The sequence below is a fragment of the Eschrichtius robustus genome, chromosome 16 (genome assembly GCF_028021215.1).
Source record: "Eschrichtius robustus isolate mEscRob2 chromosome 16, mEscRob2.pri, whole genome shotgun sequence".
Taxonomy (NCBI): Eukaryota; Metazoa; Chordata; class Mammalia; order Artiodactyla; family Eschrichtiidae; genus Eschrichtius; species Eschrichtius robustus.
In genome coordinates this window covers 23,997,249-24,016,204 of record NC_090839.1, presented here as the reverse complement: position 1 = coordinate 24,016,204, position 18,956 = coordinate 23,997,249, and the positions used below count along the sequence as shown (strand labels likewise).

The 18,956-nt window shown below is 37.7% G+C and overlaps 1 protein-coding gene across 5 annotated transcripts in view; it reads right to left on the bottom strand.

The window, feature by feature from the left end:
- RBM39 (RNA binding motif protein 39) overlaps positions 1–18,127 on the bottom strand; it is a 29,346-nt gene extending 11,219 nt beyond the window's left edge. For 2 of the 5 annotated variants that reach the window (XM_068524548.1, XM_068524550.1), the window contains exons 1-9: positions 17,825–18,126; positions 17,141–17,204; positions 15,346–15,395; positions 10,532–10,726; positions 7,827–7,892; positions 7,677–7,730; positions 5,435–5,552; positions 4,766–4,918; positions 1,579–1,716 (exon numbers count right to left, since the gene is read on the bottom strand). In XM_068524548.1, coding sequence (XP_068380649.1) covers positions 1,579–1,716; positions 4,766–4,918; positions 5,435–5,552; positions 7,677–7,730; positions 7,827–7,892; positions 10,532–10,726; positions 15,346–15,395; positions 17,141–17,191 — 825 coding nt within the window. In that variant the 5' untranslated portion in view covers positions 17,192–17,204; positions 17,825–18,126. Of the gene's footprint in view, positions 1–1,578; positions 1,717–4,765; positions 4,919–5,434; positions 5,553–7,676; positions 7,731–7,826; positions 7,893–10,531; positions 10,727–15,345; positions 15,396–16,266; positions 16,835–17,140; positions 17,205–17,824 lie in introns of those variants that run through there. The other 3 variants (XM_068524551.1, XM_068524552.1, XM_068524549.1) reach the window with 2 other exon arrangements.
- Between the last annotated feature and the right edge of the window lie 829 nt (positions 18,128–18,956).

Here is an 18,956-nt window from a genome sequence, read left to right as displayed (position 1 = left end):
TCCTAAACAGGAAGTTATGCACTGGGGAGTCTTCTGCATCAAAAACCACTAAAAATCTGAAATCCTTTGCAGAATACAATGTTAAAAACGAAATCAACCTTTTTTCTTCCCCTTTGCTAAAATACACCAAATGTTAATTATCAATTATGCCAGACACAATAAATTGCCTGAAATGTTGGAATAACTAAAAATAACAATTGGATGTGGTTGATGGTTGCACAACACTATGAATATGCTACAAAGCAATGAGTGTTCACCTTAAATGAGGGAACTGTATTTACTACATCACAATATCCCAACAAACTCGGCCATACAAAGGAAGCATGAAAAATTAAAATACAGCACCCACATATTATATTTCATGTTCTGGTTGTTTCAGGAACGTATTCATTTTGTAATGACTGACCAACTCATACAATTATGATTTGTGCACCATTAATATGTGTATATTTCCAATAAATATAAAGCACCCACAAAATTAAACACCCCAACTTTATCATTATTGACACATAAAACAGTTTAACAAAGGGGTTGAGTGGGGTAGTGAAAGAAAACAACGAAATGTATATCCAAGGGCCATAAAGATTAAGTAGTGGACAAGGTATGACAGGAACCAAGATTTTTATTCATGGCCACACAATGAATTTTTTAAACCAGAGCACAGCCTACTAGTAACATTTATTCTAACCATCTCCTCTAAAATGATGAGAACTAGACTTACCCTGGTGATTCTTTTGAAAAAAATGCATAAAAATATCAAATTACTATGTTGTGTACCAGAAACTGTTAGTGTTGCAATTCAACTGTACTTCAAAAACAGACTCATGGAAAAAAAGATCAGATTTGTGGCTACCAGAGGGGTGAGGGGTGGAGGGCAGAGGGAAGAGTTAGATGAAAGTAGTCTAAAGATACAAACTTCCAGTTATACGATAAATCAGTACTAGGAATGTAATGTATTATTAACACTGCTGTATACCATAAATTAAGACTCAAGAGTAAATCCTAAACATTCTCGTCACAAGGAAAAAAAATTTGTTACCTATTCTTTAATGTTGCATCTGTATGAGATGACAGATGTTCACTAAACCTACTGTAATAATTTCATGATGTATGTAAGTTAACTCACTATGTTGTACACCTTAAGCTTAGACAGTGCTGTGTCAATTTTATCTCAATAAAAAAAGAAAAAAAATGAGGACTAAATGGGCATAAACAGTCTAATTCCTTACACATTAAGTACAGAGACGCTTATATACCCCTAAATTTTCAGTAAGAAAAACTATCCCAAGAAACAAACCAAGAAAAAAAAATCTCTTGCTCCAATGCACAGTACATTTTATCATTCAGGTTGATTTGAAGCTAATACCATGCATTTCACTGTAGCATTACAAATGTTGATCGATTCTGTCTTCAAATGCTATCTTCAGGGAAACTATCTTGATCTAAGTGGTCTCAAAAACTTTATAGAACCACTCCAATCCTAACACTAATCTCTTAGAAACATGACAAAGCAAATAAATTATTGTGCAGTTACACTTGTTTCAAGATTTAGGATCCACTGAAAAACTTGGGACTTACCCTTCCAAAAGGTTCAAAGATCCCCCGAAGCATATCTTCAGTTATGTTAAAGTGTAACGAGCCCACATAGAGCCTCATAGGTCCAGCACTTCCCTTTTGTAGATTGTTTGCCATCGCTGCAGCTCTGTTTTTTTCTGCCTACAAGTTAGTTAAGACAACACATAAGGCACATCACACACATCCATTTAGAATGAATAAATACCATTTTGAGCAGAGTAGTAAATCCCACTCATACCTTAGCTTTGCTTAATGACAACCGACATCAAACTATGCTAAGTGTTAAGTCATACATAAAAGAATATTGGGGGACTTCCCTGGTGGCGCAGTGGTTAAGAATACGCCTGCCAATGCAGGGGACACGGGTTTGAGCCCTGGTCCAGGAAGATCCCACGTGCCACAGAGCAGCTAAGCCCATGAGCCACAACTACTGAGCCTGCGCTCTAGAGCCCGTGACCCACAACTGCTGAAGCCCACGTGCCTAGAGCCTGTGCTCCACAACAAGAGAAGCCACCACAATGAGAAGCCCACGCACCACAACGAAGACCCAATGCAGTCAAAAAATAAAAATAAATTAAGATACATATATATTTAAAAAAAGAATATTGTACGATTCCACTTACATGTGACTAATTAATGGCACTGAACAGTACACTTAAAATGGTTACAATGCCAAATTCTTAAACAAAAATTTTAGATTTTACTATGACATTTTACCACAATAAAAAAATTTTAGATTAAGTTTTAAGAGCATATACAAAACTCATATAAAGCAACTATGCAAGGTATTTCATATATAAAATGTGATCAATCAAAACTACATTACTATCCCTGGTGGCACAGTGGTTGAGAACCCGCCTGCCAACGCAGGGGACACGGGTTTGAGCCCCGGTCTGGCAGGATGCCACATGCCGCGGAGCAACTAAGCCCGTGCACCACAACTACTTAGCCTGGGCTCTAGAGCCTGAGAGCCATAACTACTGAGCCCATGTGCCACAACTACTGAAGCTGGAGCACCTAGAGCCCATGCCGCAACAAGAGAACCCACCGCAATGAGAAGCCTGCGCACCACAACCAAGAGTAGCCTCTGCTCACCGCACTAGAGAAAGCCCGCACACAGCAACAAAGACCCAATGCAGCCAAAAATAAATTAAAATTTTTTTAAAATTAAAAAAAACCCTACATTATGCCAATCTAAAGCAGCATCCTGGTAACAGATATGCCAAATGTGGAAATATAAGATTATCTCCTGGAAGTGTTAAATACACTCATTATTCATGTGCTCTCAATATCACTGTTACTCAATGTACAGTACAACAACTGGCTGTCCATCGTAAAAGGACTTAGGTCAATATAAATCAAACCAAGTAAACCATTCAGTTCAGCAGTCATTTTTTCCCATACCAAGTACTTCTCAAAGGAAATAGTTCTCAATTTATATTCTAACACAAACTCCTTTATTTTAACAAACTGGGGCATAACAGGAGATTAAAGTTAAATGAATTCACAATCTCATTTATCAATGTGATTCTTCTGAGCCCTTTGCCAGGCCAAGATACACACTATTAGGTTTGCCCTCCATCACGGGAAATGAATTGAGCAATGATGCTCCCCAGCCTGCTTCCTAACAATTATTTTCTTATTGTGACGTATAATCAAATGATAAATACCCAATATTACATACTGCTAAAACACTATGTAGGACCTACCATCATCTTTTAGAGATAGAAGGTAGTAATCTGACCACAGTTACAGCTTAACAGTGAAACTGGAATTTCACTTAAGATCTGGTTACAAATTTTGTGCCTAACTATAAAATGATGTAAAAGCTTGATGAGTAACCAGATTTTTCAGGAGTTATGAGGAGTATTTGTTTCAGGGGTATGAAAAGGAACGAACATAACTACTGTTATTTTGTATCGCTCAAAAAATGTTCTTTAAATCCTTAGGAATTCCCTGGCGGTCCAGTGGTTAGAACTCGGCACTTTTGCCACTGCCACGGCCCGGTTCAACCCCTCGTGGGGGAACTAAGATCCCACAAGCCGCTCGGCAAGGCCAAAAAAAAATTCTTTAAATCCTATATTCTCCAATTTAAAAATCTAAGTTATCAGGTAGTCACAGAAATCAACTTGTTTCTTAGTACAAAAAGGTACTGATGAAAAATCAAAAAAATACTTTCACATTAATATACTCCAAGAGAATGATATATCCCAATTTTTCTACACCTAAATGAACTAAAATATTAACACTAATTTCATTTTTACAAAGGCAACACTCATTTATTGTGTAGCATCAGCAAAGAGGAATTAAATCATAATTTGGATTATCTTAAACAAAAAACATTCTCCAAATTAGTCTGAAACATCTTACTTTCAAGAAATGCTAGAGAGACTTCCCTGGTGGCGCAGTGGTTGGGAATACGCCTGCCAATGCAGAGGACATGGGTTCGAGCCCTGGTCCGGGAGGATCCCACATGCCACGGAGAAACTAAGCCCGTGTGCCACAACTGCCGAGCCTGTGCTCTGGAGCCCGCGAGCCACAACTACTGAGCCCGCGAGCTGCAACTACTGAGGCCCGCGTGCCTAGAGCCCGCTCTGCAACGGGAGAGGCCACCGCAATGAGAAGCCCGTGCACCACAACAAAGAGTAGCCCCTGCTCGCCGCAACTAGAGAAGGGCTGCGTGCAGCAAGAAAGACCCAAGGCAGCCAAAAGTAAATAAAAAAAAAAAAAAAAAAAAAAAATGCTAGAATAGTTAGCTGTTCAAACTATTCTTAACATTATATAAAATCTTTCACAAGTATGTATTTTAAAACAGTGAAAATATTAAATTTACTAAAAATGTCAAAACCATTCCATTTAAAAGATAGGAAGGGGAAAACATGTTCTTAGATGCTTCTATCCCCAAGTAAGAAGTCATCACAAATCAGTAAAATTCTAGAACAAGTTCTCAAGTCTCTTCCATGAAATAGGTATTTACAACTTACATTAAAATGGAAAAGGATGTTATTAAGAATACACAATTATCAAAGAAATCAAGGCAAATTTTTTTTTAAAAAGCTACCCTGAGAACATCTGACTTATGGTAGGAAGTGGTGATTGTGTAAGGCTCAAGGCATTACAACACAACACTAAGCAACAGCAGGTTTCTAACACTACCAATGATCAAATTCTTAACCAAGAAAAAAGTTACCTGTGACGCCTGTACTATGATTGGCACTCCTAAAACCCGCTGGCCAGTTAATCCTATTGCTAGAGGCACTGAGCTAACATCGACAAATTCCACATAAGCAATTCCTTTGGAACGTCTTGAATTTCTATCAGAAATCATCCTCACATCTCGAACCTAAAAAGAAAACACACACTTTAGGTTCTGTTTGTGCAACCATTCACATAAGTATAATAATTTCAAGAGACAAGAGGCATATTAATGATATTGCAAAGCAAGCCACTAAAAAGATTTTTTTAAATAGGTAAATTTGTAGGCCCAATTCATTTATCAACATACATCAATTCCAACACTATTAACTTCCAAGTGAGGCAAAAAGAAATGGTATCAAAAATAAATTCCCTGGACTTCGTCCAGTGGCTAAGATTCTCCACTCCCAATGCACGGGGCCGGGTTCGATCCCTGGTCAGGGAACTAGATCCCACATGCCACAACTAAGAGTTTGCTTGCCGCAATTAAGACCCGATGCAGCCAAATAAATAAATATTAAAAAAAAAAAAAAAATTCCCTAACTAAATTCCACCAAACAAAATGTATTTAGATGTTTTCTCATTTTATCTGTCACACTGACAATCACTAAAATGTTGTTTGCAGTTTCTACTTAAATTAGCTCTGTAAGTAGGCTTAGATTACCTTTCCTACTGTGGAGAAAAACTCTTCCAAATCCCTTGGCCGAATTCTTGCTGCCAGCTGCATGCAGAAAACGGTCCTTGCATCTCTTTCCTCAGGAGTCAGATTATCAATAGGCTCCCTAACAGGGGTAAAGAATATAGAATTAACTTTATAACTTATTCTTTTAAAATAACTTTTAATGCACATTTTCAGTAAACAGAATAAACTTTCCTGAAACCAGTTTGTCACTACTCCCAAGCCCATTTTAACTATGATGTATATAAAATGTCCGTAAAATAATTCAATGTGACTCAATGCCTTCAATATAATGATAACCTCTAAATGTTTCTTCTGATAGTATCTTACATTATCAGAACCAAAGTCCACTGGCCTCTCAATCTTACAAATGGTACTCTCTCCAGGATAATAAAGGGCCAATCAGAAGCCTGAGAGTTTAATGATAGTCACAAGTAATAACCCCTGAGTCCACAGTAATGTTGGACTGGTCCAAATTAGTAGAAAGGATGTTTCCCCAAAAGGAAATCATAAAGTAAAATTAAGTTTCATAATCACAAATAACAAACTTGAGAGTAAAACCCCAAATGATGAGAACTATTTGACTCTAAGAATTTTTTTTCACAAACTGAGATAGGTATACGGAATAGTGAGGCAGCTGTTTATCAGAATTAGATCAGTCTTACTAAGACTCTACAAATTCAATACCCGAAAAAATACTTCTTGATGGTTATAGAATAGAGAGACAGTAACAATTAGCAAGTCAAAAATGAAATGAGATTATCTAGACAAATAACAATAGCGGGATTTAATTTACTCATGCTTACAAATAGATGGTGTACACTTCTAAATTTACAGAGGAAACTAAAAGTGCCCAAATATGTGAGAAAAGTAAAAGAGCACAATAGATAAATTTAACTTAATGAATGTCAAGGAAAAATAACAATGTCTACTGACATTATTATAAATAATTCTACTAAGATTAAGGTTCTAAGTAAATCCTTAAAAATGTAAGCATAAACATGCTCTTTCTTAACCATGTTCTGGACATTCTCTGGAAGAACTTTACAAAACTCACGTTACATCCCCTTGAGAAATCTGCAAGTAATTTTAAACCTATTACCGTAGAACAGAGGTACAAAGCTGACTATATATCCAAAGAATGAGAACTAAACGGGAGTTTTCCCATGAAAGAGAACTAAATATTAAATAAAAACTCAGTATCTGTTACAAAGAGCGCCTTTAAGAACATTAAGGCAATCACTAAATCCTAGGATTAGAATACGTCAAACAAGAAGATAGACTCAAAAGTTAAAAGGTACCCTTTTAAGGGAAGCCAGAACATCAGTAAAAAACAATGCTCTCAAGTTAACAAAACGTTCCTTGAACCAAAATGGTAGACTGGATAGATAAGTCTTACCTTCTTTTAAGAGGAAAATATCTCACAGAATCACTCAAAATCATAATATTACTACTTGAAAACAAGTCAATTCGGTTACGATTTTGGAAATTAAATACTCTTCTCAAGTAAGGGAGCCAAATGATAAACTCATGACTATTTCAACTACTTTCCCACAAGAAGTTATTTCAATAACTTAAAATTTATTAACTCCAAAAGTGAGTCACGTCTAAAGTTTTCTACAGCTACCATTAAAAAATTTTAGCTACTATAAAAGGGAAATAAAAGCACATGTAACATCTACACATTAAAGTGGTAATTTCTGCTCCGTTCTTCTCACATGCAAGTTATTGAAAACTTAGAAATTCACATTAATAATAGTAGAATTGGACTTCCCTCGTGGCGCAGTGGTTAAGAATCTGCCTGCCAATGCAGGGGACATGGGTTCCAGCCCTGGTCTGGGAAGATCCCACATGCCGCAGAGCAACTAAGCTCGTGCATCACAACTACTGAGCCTGCGCTCTAGAGCCCGTGAGCCACAACTACTGAAGCCCTCGCGCCTAGAGGCCGTGCTCTGCAACGAGAGGCCACCATGATGAGAAGCCCGCGCACCACAACGAAGAGTAGCCCCCGCTCGCCGCGACTAGAGAAAGCCCGCGTGCAGCAAAAAAGACCCAACTCAGCCATAAATAAATAAATCTTTTAAAAATTAATACTAGAATTGCAAAATGAATCAAGATTTAATATGATCCAAATTACTATATGTCATTAAATTTAGCAGTAACCTAAGTTGTAAACACTTTATAAAAGCTAGAAGTACAAAACAAAGGAAATAGGGACAACAGTTACCTCACTGGGCTCTTGTCTTTTCTGAATGGACTTTTGCTTCGGGAGCGTCGTCTGCTGCAAAGTTAAAAAGTTTCAAAAGTTACCCAAACAAGTACACCACATTAGTTCCTTGAAAAACAATTTAAACAATTCAGAAGTATGTTTAAAAACCTTAATTTGATGCTATGAGGCAACCCAATCTTTCCTCGGATGGCACTGTTAAATTTTGGTCCGGAGCTAAAAAGGAAACACAAAATTACACTAGTTACAGGGTTAGGGTCTTGCTAAGATCGCGTTCATGTGCTCTCCAGCAAGTTTAACATTGTTTAGGCTGCTTGTTTTCCACCTCAATTATGAAGAGGAAATAAAGAGACTTTTTCTTCTCTTAACTCTATCCCAGGCAAACTGCTCTTACAGTTATCCATCCTGGACCACTGAGAGGTGCCAAGACCAAAGGTTACAGCCTCAAAATTTTTAATATTCTGAAAATGCTCAATTTTCAGTCTAGTTCTCTTTAACTACATATTTGTGAATACATTCCTGAATTTAGGGGGGAAAAAAAAAAGATACAAAGTGAAAATTACCCTGAACTTCCCTCACACCAGGACTAACTATAGTTAATAATTTGGTGTGCATCTTTGCAGATCCTTCCTAAGGAATACACATGTGCTCATATATACATACATATACAATATTCAGGTATGTCTTCTTGTTTGAGGAACTCTTTTTTTTTTTTTTTTTTTGAGGCCACACCGCATGGCTTGTGGGATCTTAGTTCCTCAACCAGGGATCGAACCCAGGCCCCAGGCAGTGAAAGCGCAGAGTCCTAACCACTGGACCGCCAGGGAATTCCCTTGAGGAGTTTCTTTTAAAAAATAAAGGAACTAATTCTTTCCATAATCATGAAACTCCAACTTTTTCATTTAACAGTAAGTCTCCAAGACCGCATATAAGCATATGTAGTATGTCATACACTTCAGTTCTTTTTGACAAAATAGTCCGTAGTAAAGATGTGAAGGAAGTTCATCAATCCCTCAGGAAAATTCTTTTTTCGGGACTTGACATATTAAAGGAGTGTTTTCAAAAAAGATCACAAAAGTAACTTTTTAAAAAAGCTTTATTCTGTAGTCTAGAATATTCTAAAAAGGCCCAGTAGTTTATGGCCCTTTTATTTTGAAAGACCAAACTAAGTTAAAAGGTCAGATCAGATGTCCCTTAGTGCTCATCCTGCTATCCTTTACCAGATGGGTAGCAAAATGAAAATATATGGTGGTCTTCAATCCACATTTGGATTTGTTTTCATGGACTCTACATGCACGTATAACACCCAAGCAGTTCCAAATAAAATTGTATTAAATGGGTCCTTTGCAAAGCACACTAAAAGTGATCATAAAGAATATATATTTACTGGATAAATAAGAGTCTATAAGCTATTTTCTTTCCCCTTCAATTATAAAAGTTTCAGTTTACTGCCTTGGTAGTTAAAAATCACCTGAAACCAAACATAAGAACCAAGTGAGTTTAAGTCAGACCAGAATCACAGGCTGACTTCAAGTATTCATCACTGATCAGAGATAATAGTATTCAGAATTTATTAAAGTAATCCTTCCCCCCTATTAAGTTCATTCTGGTAAAAAAGAATGCAGTAAATTTTGATAAATTGGACAAAAAGCAAAGTATTTTCTAATAAAGCACTCAGAATTAAAATAACATTGTGGTCCTTTTTAAGCTGTTAAAAAGTTTATAAAATAATCAGCTAAGAGGACCTTAGAGAACAAGGAGTGGAATCCTTTTTATTGAAAAACCTGAATCAGAACTCCAAGTATTACCAGCTTTACTGGGTTCAAATAATACCAAAACATTTCATCAAAAGCAGTATTGTGGGTGCTCTAATTTACATTCTCTTCTCATTCAAGACTAAATAGCCTGTCAGTGGTTACCTCCTACTTAAGAGATGAGAAAACTAAAGCTTAAGAATGTTTCTTAGAGTGTTTAACCAATTTAAAGAGCCAAGGCTCTGAATTCAGGACTGTTGTCTTTGAATTCAATCTTAAACCATTCAAGTTTTAACGTTAAAACTGTTAATTTTAACATATCCCCCAGTTTACAAGTGTATTTACTAACAGGAAAGAACATCATAAATCACTAGGAACTGTTAGACTGAACTGCTTAAAGAGTTGCAAGAAGGCTCTTTCCAAAGTCATTAATATATTTTAGCTTTTTAAAAATTACTATTAACGAACCATTTCCAATTTGTTTAACCACATCAGAATTTCCATAGTGATTCAACCTTCAAAAGCAGTTTTAGTGCGTTCTTACTATTAAAAGACCTTAAATACAAAGATGTGTGATGAGCCCCCTAAATAATCATTATCAAGAAGCATGCACTAAATTCACAACTGGTCTGTCATTTCAGCTGAAAACAGCCACACAGACAAGACTGTTAACTATGTATTTGACTAACTATACATATTTGCAATATGTATCCATTTGAGCTTTAAAATTTTAAATAACTTTACGTTCAGTAAAGGATACTGTGATAGCTCACAAACCTTTAAGCTTTCACGTATTTGGCACTACAATATCAAACCTTTTTTAAAAAAGCACTTTAGTGCTTTAGTTTTAATTGGCACACAGTAATAATATTTCTAGATGGAGTAACAGAAAATGTTCTGCATGCCTAGTAAAACAAACATTATGTATCTGTCCACACACTGCATTTCTACTGGACTTTTCAATGCCAAAATCCTTATTTAATACTTTTTAACTGATCATATTGAAAAATAAAATTCCACAATTCAAGTCACTCCAGTTACGCTATCTGGATACCCAGAAAAATCTCTCAAACCAATATCATCATAATTATAGTTACATACTAAGGACTTCTGTAGCGGCCTCTGAATCTGCGATCTCGACTTCTTGAACGGCTCCGTCTCCTTTCTTTGCTTCTACTTCGCTTCCTTTCACGGCTTTTGCTCTTTTTCCTTTCTCTATCTCTACTTCGCTTCCGTTCCTTACTTTTGCTTCTTTTTCGTTCATGACTACGACTTCTGCTCTTGCTTTTTTTCCTCCTGAGAAGAAAAAAGTCACCATTATCTTGCTGATATAAGAATCTGCAAAAATTTACTTCCTTTTATGGTCAGATATATTTTGCTATTTTTACTATCATACAATGATACATAATAATCACTTATGGAAAAATAATTCCTAGGTAAGGCAAACAACACCCCACCTTTGCCTTCTACTACGGAAAATCAGCAGCCCGTTGACAATGAATCATTTGAGTGAGAGGGACTATAATGATCTTTCTTGAGAGTCAGCTAGAGCTTTAACAAGGAGAGGACTTATTGGTAGGTATAAATCAAAACCTGAACTTTGAAATGTTTTTTTTTTCCTTTGGCCATGCTGCACAGCATGCAGGATATATCTTACCCTGACCAGGGATCGAACCCCATGCCCCCTGCAGTGGGAGCACAGAGTCCCAACCACTGGAGTACCAGGGAAGTCCCGTGAACTTTTAAATAAAGTCTATCATATCTGGCCAACTAAGTATAACTGTAATCCAAAACATACAGTAATAAAATCAAAGTTACAATACTTTAAGTATTAGTGTTGGATCATATATAAAAATTGCCATTAAATACACTTATTTCTCTTAAGCCAATTTTGACCCAATTTGCACATATGATTATATACTTTCAAAGGGCCATACAGGCCTCACTAATTCAGTTTTTATGGGCAAAATTATTACAAATAATGACAAAGGACAATAAAACGAATGCAGTAAAATGCAATCTGACACTCCTAGACTTCAATGTGACCACTTCAGATACTTTCTTTTTCAAGTTACAATGAGTACACCAGATATTGAAATATGCCATTTTTATGCCAGTTTATACAAGCCTGTGGGGTACAACCAAAAGGAAGAATCAACACCTTTATAAATCTTTATAAATTCTCAAGCTCTGAAAGGTAAAAAAGCCAGTCAGTCGTGTATCTTCCTGTTCATTTCTGTATTCCTCACAGCATACACCCACTCATTCCATAATTTTTATAATCTGTACCTCTGTCATCACCCAAATTTTAGAGGTGCCTTCAGATATTTCAATATAAATTGACAGACATTTCAAATTAAACTTATCCACTTAAATGTCATTTTCTAGTGGCTAGAAGATTATGAAACATTTTGACAACCACATCATTTGGAAATTGAATTAACCGTTTAGTCCTTATCAAAGCAAAGTTAGCACAAGAGCAATTGAAGTCTGCCTCAGACAACCTGTAAGCAGGTCATCTTAGAGTGCATTGAAAATAGAAAATGAAGACACCCACCTTCTGGAATCTTGAAACCCACACTCCAATCACAAGGAGATGTAGAGCTTTCCAAGGAGGCAGAAACTTTGTCTAAAATTTCAAGATAATCCACCTGACTGTCAGAAATGTATATGCTAGGCAGCACATGACAGAAAATTAGGCTACACTCATTACTTATACAGACGTCATCAAAGCAATGCCCAGAAGGGCAACAGATAACATTCCAACTTTGCTGCCTAAAAACCTGAAACTATCTCTTAGACTAAAGAATTCTCTGAGATAGCTATAATCAAAAATCCTAAATATTATCAATTAGGGTAAAGTAAAAACTCCATCCCCCACAAAAAGGACAAATAAAGTTTTGCTCTGCTCATAAATGGTCCATTGCAGAGAGGCAGCCAACCTCCCAAATTACCTCTTTTTAGGCCCAAAATTTATTGCGCCAAAGGAAAGGACTCGAAAATTGGAGAGCTAATTTCAACTTAAGGTCTTCCTAGGACTTTTTATAAATGAGTCCCCACCCACATCTGAAGGCAACCCCAGACAGGTAAAAAGACAGCAACATACTAAGAGATTCAGAAATATAATCCTCTTTATAAAGCCCAGACAAAAATTTAAGGGTGCAAGAAAGCAGTGTACTTCTTTATAACAAAATGAAGCTTCAAAGAACATTTATTAAGTTAACTAAAGAAGGGTTATCAAAGTCCACACTAATAGTCAAATCCTGTTACAACTTAAAAGGGACTTTCCAAAGTCTTTAGTGGCAGTGGAATTTTGTACTGAACATCATTGAAGTAAATGGTCCACTGGGCTGGGCCTTTGGACTTTTTGGTTATATGGCCTCTGCTGTAAAGGTGTTTTGCTATAACTGGATTTGACCTCTTCCATGTAAGAAGATCTAAATTTTAAATGCAAAGTACTCTGGAAAATAAGAAAAAAAATAGAAAAGTCATTTATTCCAAAATTTATAGATAATCCACACCACAGTAGCCAATATATTTTAACTGTGTCATTTATTGTTTTTTATCCTTTTTGAGAAATTCCAAAAGAGCTTAACTGAATGGATGCTGGTTGAGACTTTGCAAAACTGGTTATACTAACAAATAATACTCCCATGAAGGCAAGCTCAGGTACTTAAAAAGGCATACTTTGAGGTCTTGCCAAGCTCAGGGGTATAGCTTTTCAGAAAGAAGGCTAATAGATAACCAATTTGCGTTAATATTAAACTTAGTTCCTTTTACTATTACCTGAAATCAATTGAGTGTATGTACTGAGAATTACTTTTAAAAGAAAACATTTACTAGTCAGTCAACTCTCAATTTCTCATAATGTGCATTTTCTTACTACCTTAAAACTACATCCCCAATACTCAATGGTTTTTAAAAAACAATGAAGTTTTAGGATGAGAAATGCACATGGCACATTCCTTTGGTTAAGAGACCTAATTTATACTAAAAACTAATACACAAGAACATTCTGCTTGTTTTGTAATTTATCCCTAAATACAAAAATTTTTTTCTAGATAACTTTCACATTAATTCGAAAGATTAATTCCCTTCAGAAAAAAAACGGGTGAACAGTTACTGGCTGACCAAGGGAGTCATTTATTTAATCAGCTTTCACTGAGAATGAGAAGAATGAGAAGTCTGACAGAGAAATAATTTGTACATTTAAAAAGAAACTAGATGATCGCTTAAGTTTTGAAAAGGTTCTTCCCTTAAACAAAGAATCCTATGGCCAATTAAGCTGTCCGTTCTTCCATTTAGTCCCACTGGACTCTTTACATTATAAACACCACTAAGTAAGCACCAGTCATTGAGAGCTTGATGCTAAATTTCCTTGTAAAAGACTGGTAGTCTTAATGAGCTTAGTTGTAGGATGGTTAACAAATATAAACTGGAGATGGTATTAGTAGCAAGGAATGACATGTAAGAATGGTACAACAAAGAAGGCATGTGCCCTATCGTGTAGGTCCTCATTCTTTTGGCACTTAGAGTGAGATCTTTATCCATCCACTTGGTCTGATATCTAGAGATTGGATAATTTCAATTTATATGGTTACCACTTCCTGGGTTTTGATTACATAATTGCAAATCACAACGATTAATTAGGAAACTTACTTTGGTAAAAGGTCTAAAATCAGAGGACATGATACCACCCAAAGATTGGTTGACCGCCTCAAATCATAACAATTCAAGACTAAACCCAACCCAATACCCTTAACGTGATTAGTGAGGAACTATAACAGACTCCCACCCAAACAGAAAAAATATAGGACATGTCCTACAAATTGTATCATTTTGATCCATCACTATAAGATTCTAGGGGTAAGAATATCGGTGTAGCAAAACCTGGACAATCCAGTCTACGTCCTAATCTATTTTATGAAATTATATTAACCTACCTTACAAACTTGTGAGGATATTGAGGTAGTATATTATGAAGCACTTAGGAACTCTTAGAAGGAAGCGCCAAAAAGAACCAAATAAGTGGCTTATTCTACATCATTTTTCATTATGTATTATGGGGTCATGAACATGACAGAACGTTTGAATATGACATCACGAAGGCTAATAAAATGTCCTAATGCTTATAATACAGACCATGTGATGTTAAGACTCAATGATTTTAGAGCTGAAGGAAAACCCCAAGAACAGGATCAAATTTTATAAAGTGCATCTATTTAGACTTCTTGCATACTATACTCTGTACCAGTCTGTATCAGAGTTCCTATTAAAGATTACTTCTTTAACCCAAATGACACGCATAAATATTCAGTTTTTTTAAACTCCATTCTCACTATTAAGTCTATCAGAGTTTAAAAAGCTTAAGAAGACGAAAGTCATGTAAGAGGAACATTAAGAAGTACTTAAGTGTGCTATAACATTACTACAAAAAGAACCTTTAGGAGCATCAAGGAGCATAGATAATTTACAGCTCTGACTCTTTCAGTAATTTAGGGCAAACAAAACTTTTCCACAGCCTGGTTATTACCTTCTTCTTTCTAACCATCTTCAGTGGATATAATAGTTTTATTGATAACATCACATAATAAATATTAAGCCAAAGTTAATAAATTTAAGACAAAAGACAAGCTCTAACACCAGAACTCTTATCCAGATTGTCATGGATGGACCTGGAGGGGAAGGTGTCCAAAATGTCCCTGACACCAATTCCTGAAATTAAGGAAAGAGTCCATAGTTTTACATCCTCAAATAGTGTCTCATCCCAAAAGGTAAAGAACCTACTTTTCTAAAAAAGGCAAAGAAACCCTTCAGGAGAGAACCTTGGGTTTGATGCTTTAGCCACAGGAATACAACTTAAAATCTCAACCACATATAGCTCCCCCCAACCCAGGTCCCTTCTTAAAACTTACTTTTTGCTACGTTCTTCATGGCCGTTGGCACTGCTCAACTTGTTCTCATCCTAAGCAGGGTTGATAGAAGAACATCATGAGGACGAAGTGGTAACATTTCAAGTTGTCAAAGGGTAAAGGGAATAGGAATAAGAAAATACAAAACAATTTTAAAACTAATTACTTATTTATAGTTTAACATGGAAGGCTATAAAAAAATTTAGATGGGTATGTGTTTAACCACTTTGTTGCTTACAAATTAAGTCATCAAGATACAAAAATAAAAATGCATTATTAACACGTTAAATTTTATTTTCTTACATAGTTAGATAGTAAGTTATCCAGATTTACAGTGTTGAAGTGGTTAAATAGAATTTCTGTATAACATGAATGAAGTCCTGTTTTGAGTTTTATTCCATGTGCTATGGCCCCTTTGGTCAGTACCATGGCTCTATTTCTGCCTAAGCCCCATGTGGCCATGCTAGCAGCCAGCCACTATCGATTTCCTGTGACCGATGCCATTCCTGAGATCTTCGCCCATTTCCGTTGGAGGGTTGGGACTGTAAGAGCTTGATGCCACCTCTGTCACACATCTCGCCCTGAAGCAAACAGGGATTCACACTGCTTTAGTAATGTTGACTCCCAAGAACCCAAGAAAGTCAATTAATAATCGACCAGTCCTACTTCCATACCTGTTTACATGGAATTACATCCATGTTAAACTAAGACAGAATCTTAACATTAAAATAGAAAGTAGCGCTTCAAGAGTCTAAGCATTACAAAACTACATACACTATTAAAGCTTTAAAGAATTCATCCAAATTGGTACCACATGGTCGAGCTATACACTCCAAAACAAATGTATTATTTTTAAAAGGTTTAGCGCAATGTTTATTTTAAAGTTTGATCACATCAGTTATAGGAGTATAAGTGCTAACTTACAAAGCTTACAGTTCGTGACATCAGTGATAACGCATGCATACTGCTATTTTCACCACCAACTGGTGAAAGAATGAAAAGACACTTTTACTGTGATACTGAAATGGGTCAAAGACTGTATTATTAGTCAAAATAACTCCTTTGTAGTTTTTTGTGTGAAATATTATGGCAGGGACTAATTAAAAATAAAACAATATGGAGAACAGTTAAACAGTCATCAAGTGACTCAAGTTGTGATATTGCCTCTTTTGATTTAAGAATTTTTTTTTATTCAGGGATCCAAGAATTTTAGTAATTTTTAACTGAGCAGATCATCACCTGCCTGTTTTAATATTGACTATTACCAGTCTTATGTATAGGATAAATTTTTAAATCTCACCCATTTCTTCTTGTAAGACTTGTCTTATTTAAAGATTTGCTTGCCACAGACTGGTTATGCTGTGTTATTCTTGGACCCCTGCTGCTTTCCCAAACCACTACATTCACCTTTTTGCTATACCAAACTGGAGCTGGTAATTCTTAGTTGAGTCATTTTACCTAGGGGACCACGGTACAGCGATAAGTCACTCAATTACTACCTTATGATTGACAGTTCACACTGGAATCAAAGGTGAATTCATGGGAGTAGAGGTGAGATATCGTTAGGCAAGTCTACAAAGAGAGATAGATGGGCATTTATTCATCACGCTGAAGTGAAACTACTGCACAATATTATTACATCAATAGCATATATTTACTTTTGTAAGTTACACTTAATGCATCTCTGATAAGATAAATCAAGAGGGCTCCGGGGAGGTTAGTTTACATTTCAGCAGTAGTTTCGTGAATAATGCTAAATTAAGAAACAGATAAACCTCACCGACTTGTTTTTTCTCACCTTCTTGTAAGGAGCCTCAAGCATTGCTTCAATATCAATATCGTCTGCCATTTTCTCTGAACGCCTAGGTAAAGAATAAGAATGAAAAATTCAGTGAGTAAACAATTTTAAATTTTGCTAAATTTCCTTCTTACCGGACATACTCCAAAACTTCCGAGACGCCCCACAAAACGACTAAGGTGGGACGACGCACTTTAGTAGGCTTGACAATTAAACCTGAAATGTCCCCAAGACCGAACACACTAAAACAAATTAAGTATCCGATTTTAAAAAAGCCTGTAATGCCTCAAAAAACCACCCGAGAGCATCTAACGAAAGCGCCTCTTTCCGCGCAAAAACCCGCGCTGCCATTTTAGGGGCAAAGGGAAACTCCCTCGGTTGGGAGGAGTTCGGTGCCAAGGCAGCGTTCGGCTGGCGCCATGTTGGGAGGTCGCGGTCTGCCCAGGCCTCGAAGGGACAGGTAGCCATCTGCCCGAGGCCTCTCTGGAGCCCATGCCACCCGAAAACCCTGAAATCTACCCAACCGGAAAAGAAGGGCGCGGTCTTCGAAATGAAGCCCATTTCTCGAAAACCTGCCCCCCCAACCCCGTCGCTTAAGACCGCCTAACGAGTGCCCCTCAACCCAGAAAAGAACCACACCTCAGAAAAGCCCTGCAAATACGGGGGTCCGTGACGCCTCCTTACCTGTGCGGGCTTTCGGGGCCCCTGCGGTGCTCGTATTCGGAATAAGGGGGGTTGCTACTGCCGCCGCTGTTGCTACTGTTAAGCCGCTAGGCCCAGGCCGCAGTACCCCCCAGCCCGAATTTCGAGCTCCGAGGGCGGATAGGCCCAAGCGAATCTAAAAGAAACAATGGGATTAGAGGAGCCCGCGCGGGAGTTCAGGACGGCGGCTTCGGCAGCGGAGGATCCACCCCTGCGGCAGCGTCGGCAAGCTCTCTGAAATGGCGGCCGCGACTTCCCCGTACTCACATTCACCAACACACATACACACACACAAACACACGGGGCCTCACAGAGCCCTCAGCACGGGCTCTCGCGAGAAGCTGCTCTTAGTTTCAGTCCGGAGCAGTGGAAATATCGCGAGATCTAGGCATAGGGCCCAGCGACCGTGGCCTAATCTCGCGCAATAATTGCGCCACGGATATTCCCATCCCCCACTCAGAGAGGCGCTTTTGACTCCCCCCTCCAGATTGGCGTCCACATCTCGCGAGATCGCGCAAGTTGCTAGCGCAAAGACAGTTGGTACGTTTCCTGTCAATCTTCTAGAAAACTCACCGCTGAGTGGAGCACGGTGGTCACCGCCCCCTCGTGGCGCCTCCCAACGGCTATCAGAAGGTTTCGCCCTCAACGCTGACGGGTTTCCCCTCCTCCCGCGAGCCTCCCACCTAGATGTTTGTCAAGGTCGCCATAAAGCAACCTAGTCCATATGGCGATAGAATAAAACGAAAACGCTCATGTATAGATTATCCGCCGGGGTGAAGATGGAGTGAAAAACATGTGAGAGAGAAGGTGAAAAGAGACGTACAGGCGTAGGGGGCTAAGGGTGTAGAATAAAAAATTAGATTTCTCGGCCTTGTGGAGCCAGTGGACTAGGCACTGCGGCGACTGCCGAGCTTCAAAACAGCCTTGGTAGTAATGGAAAAAGGCAAAGAGAAGGTGAAAAAAACACTGCTTCTCTTGGCAGTGGACCAGCTTTGTGACCCTCGAATTTATAGTCTGGCCTTGTGTCGGGGTTGCTATTGTTTCTTCGAAAATGTCCCCCATCTCCCTGGAACTTGGCTCCTCGCCCCTGAAGTCTCCCAGATGCCTGGCAGTT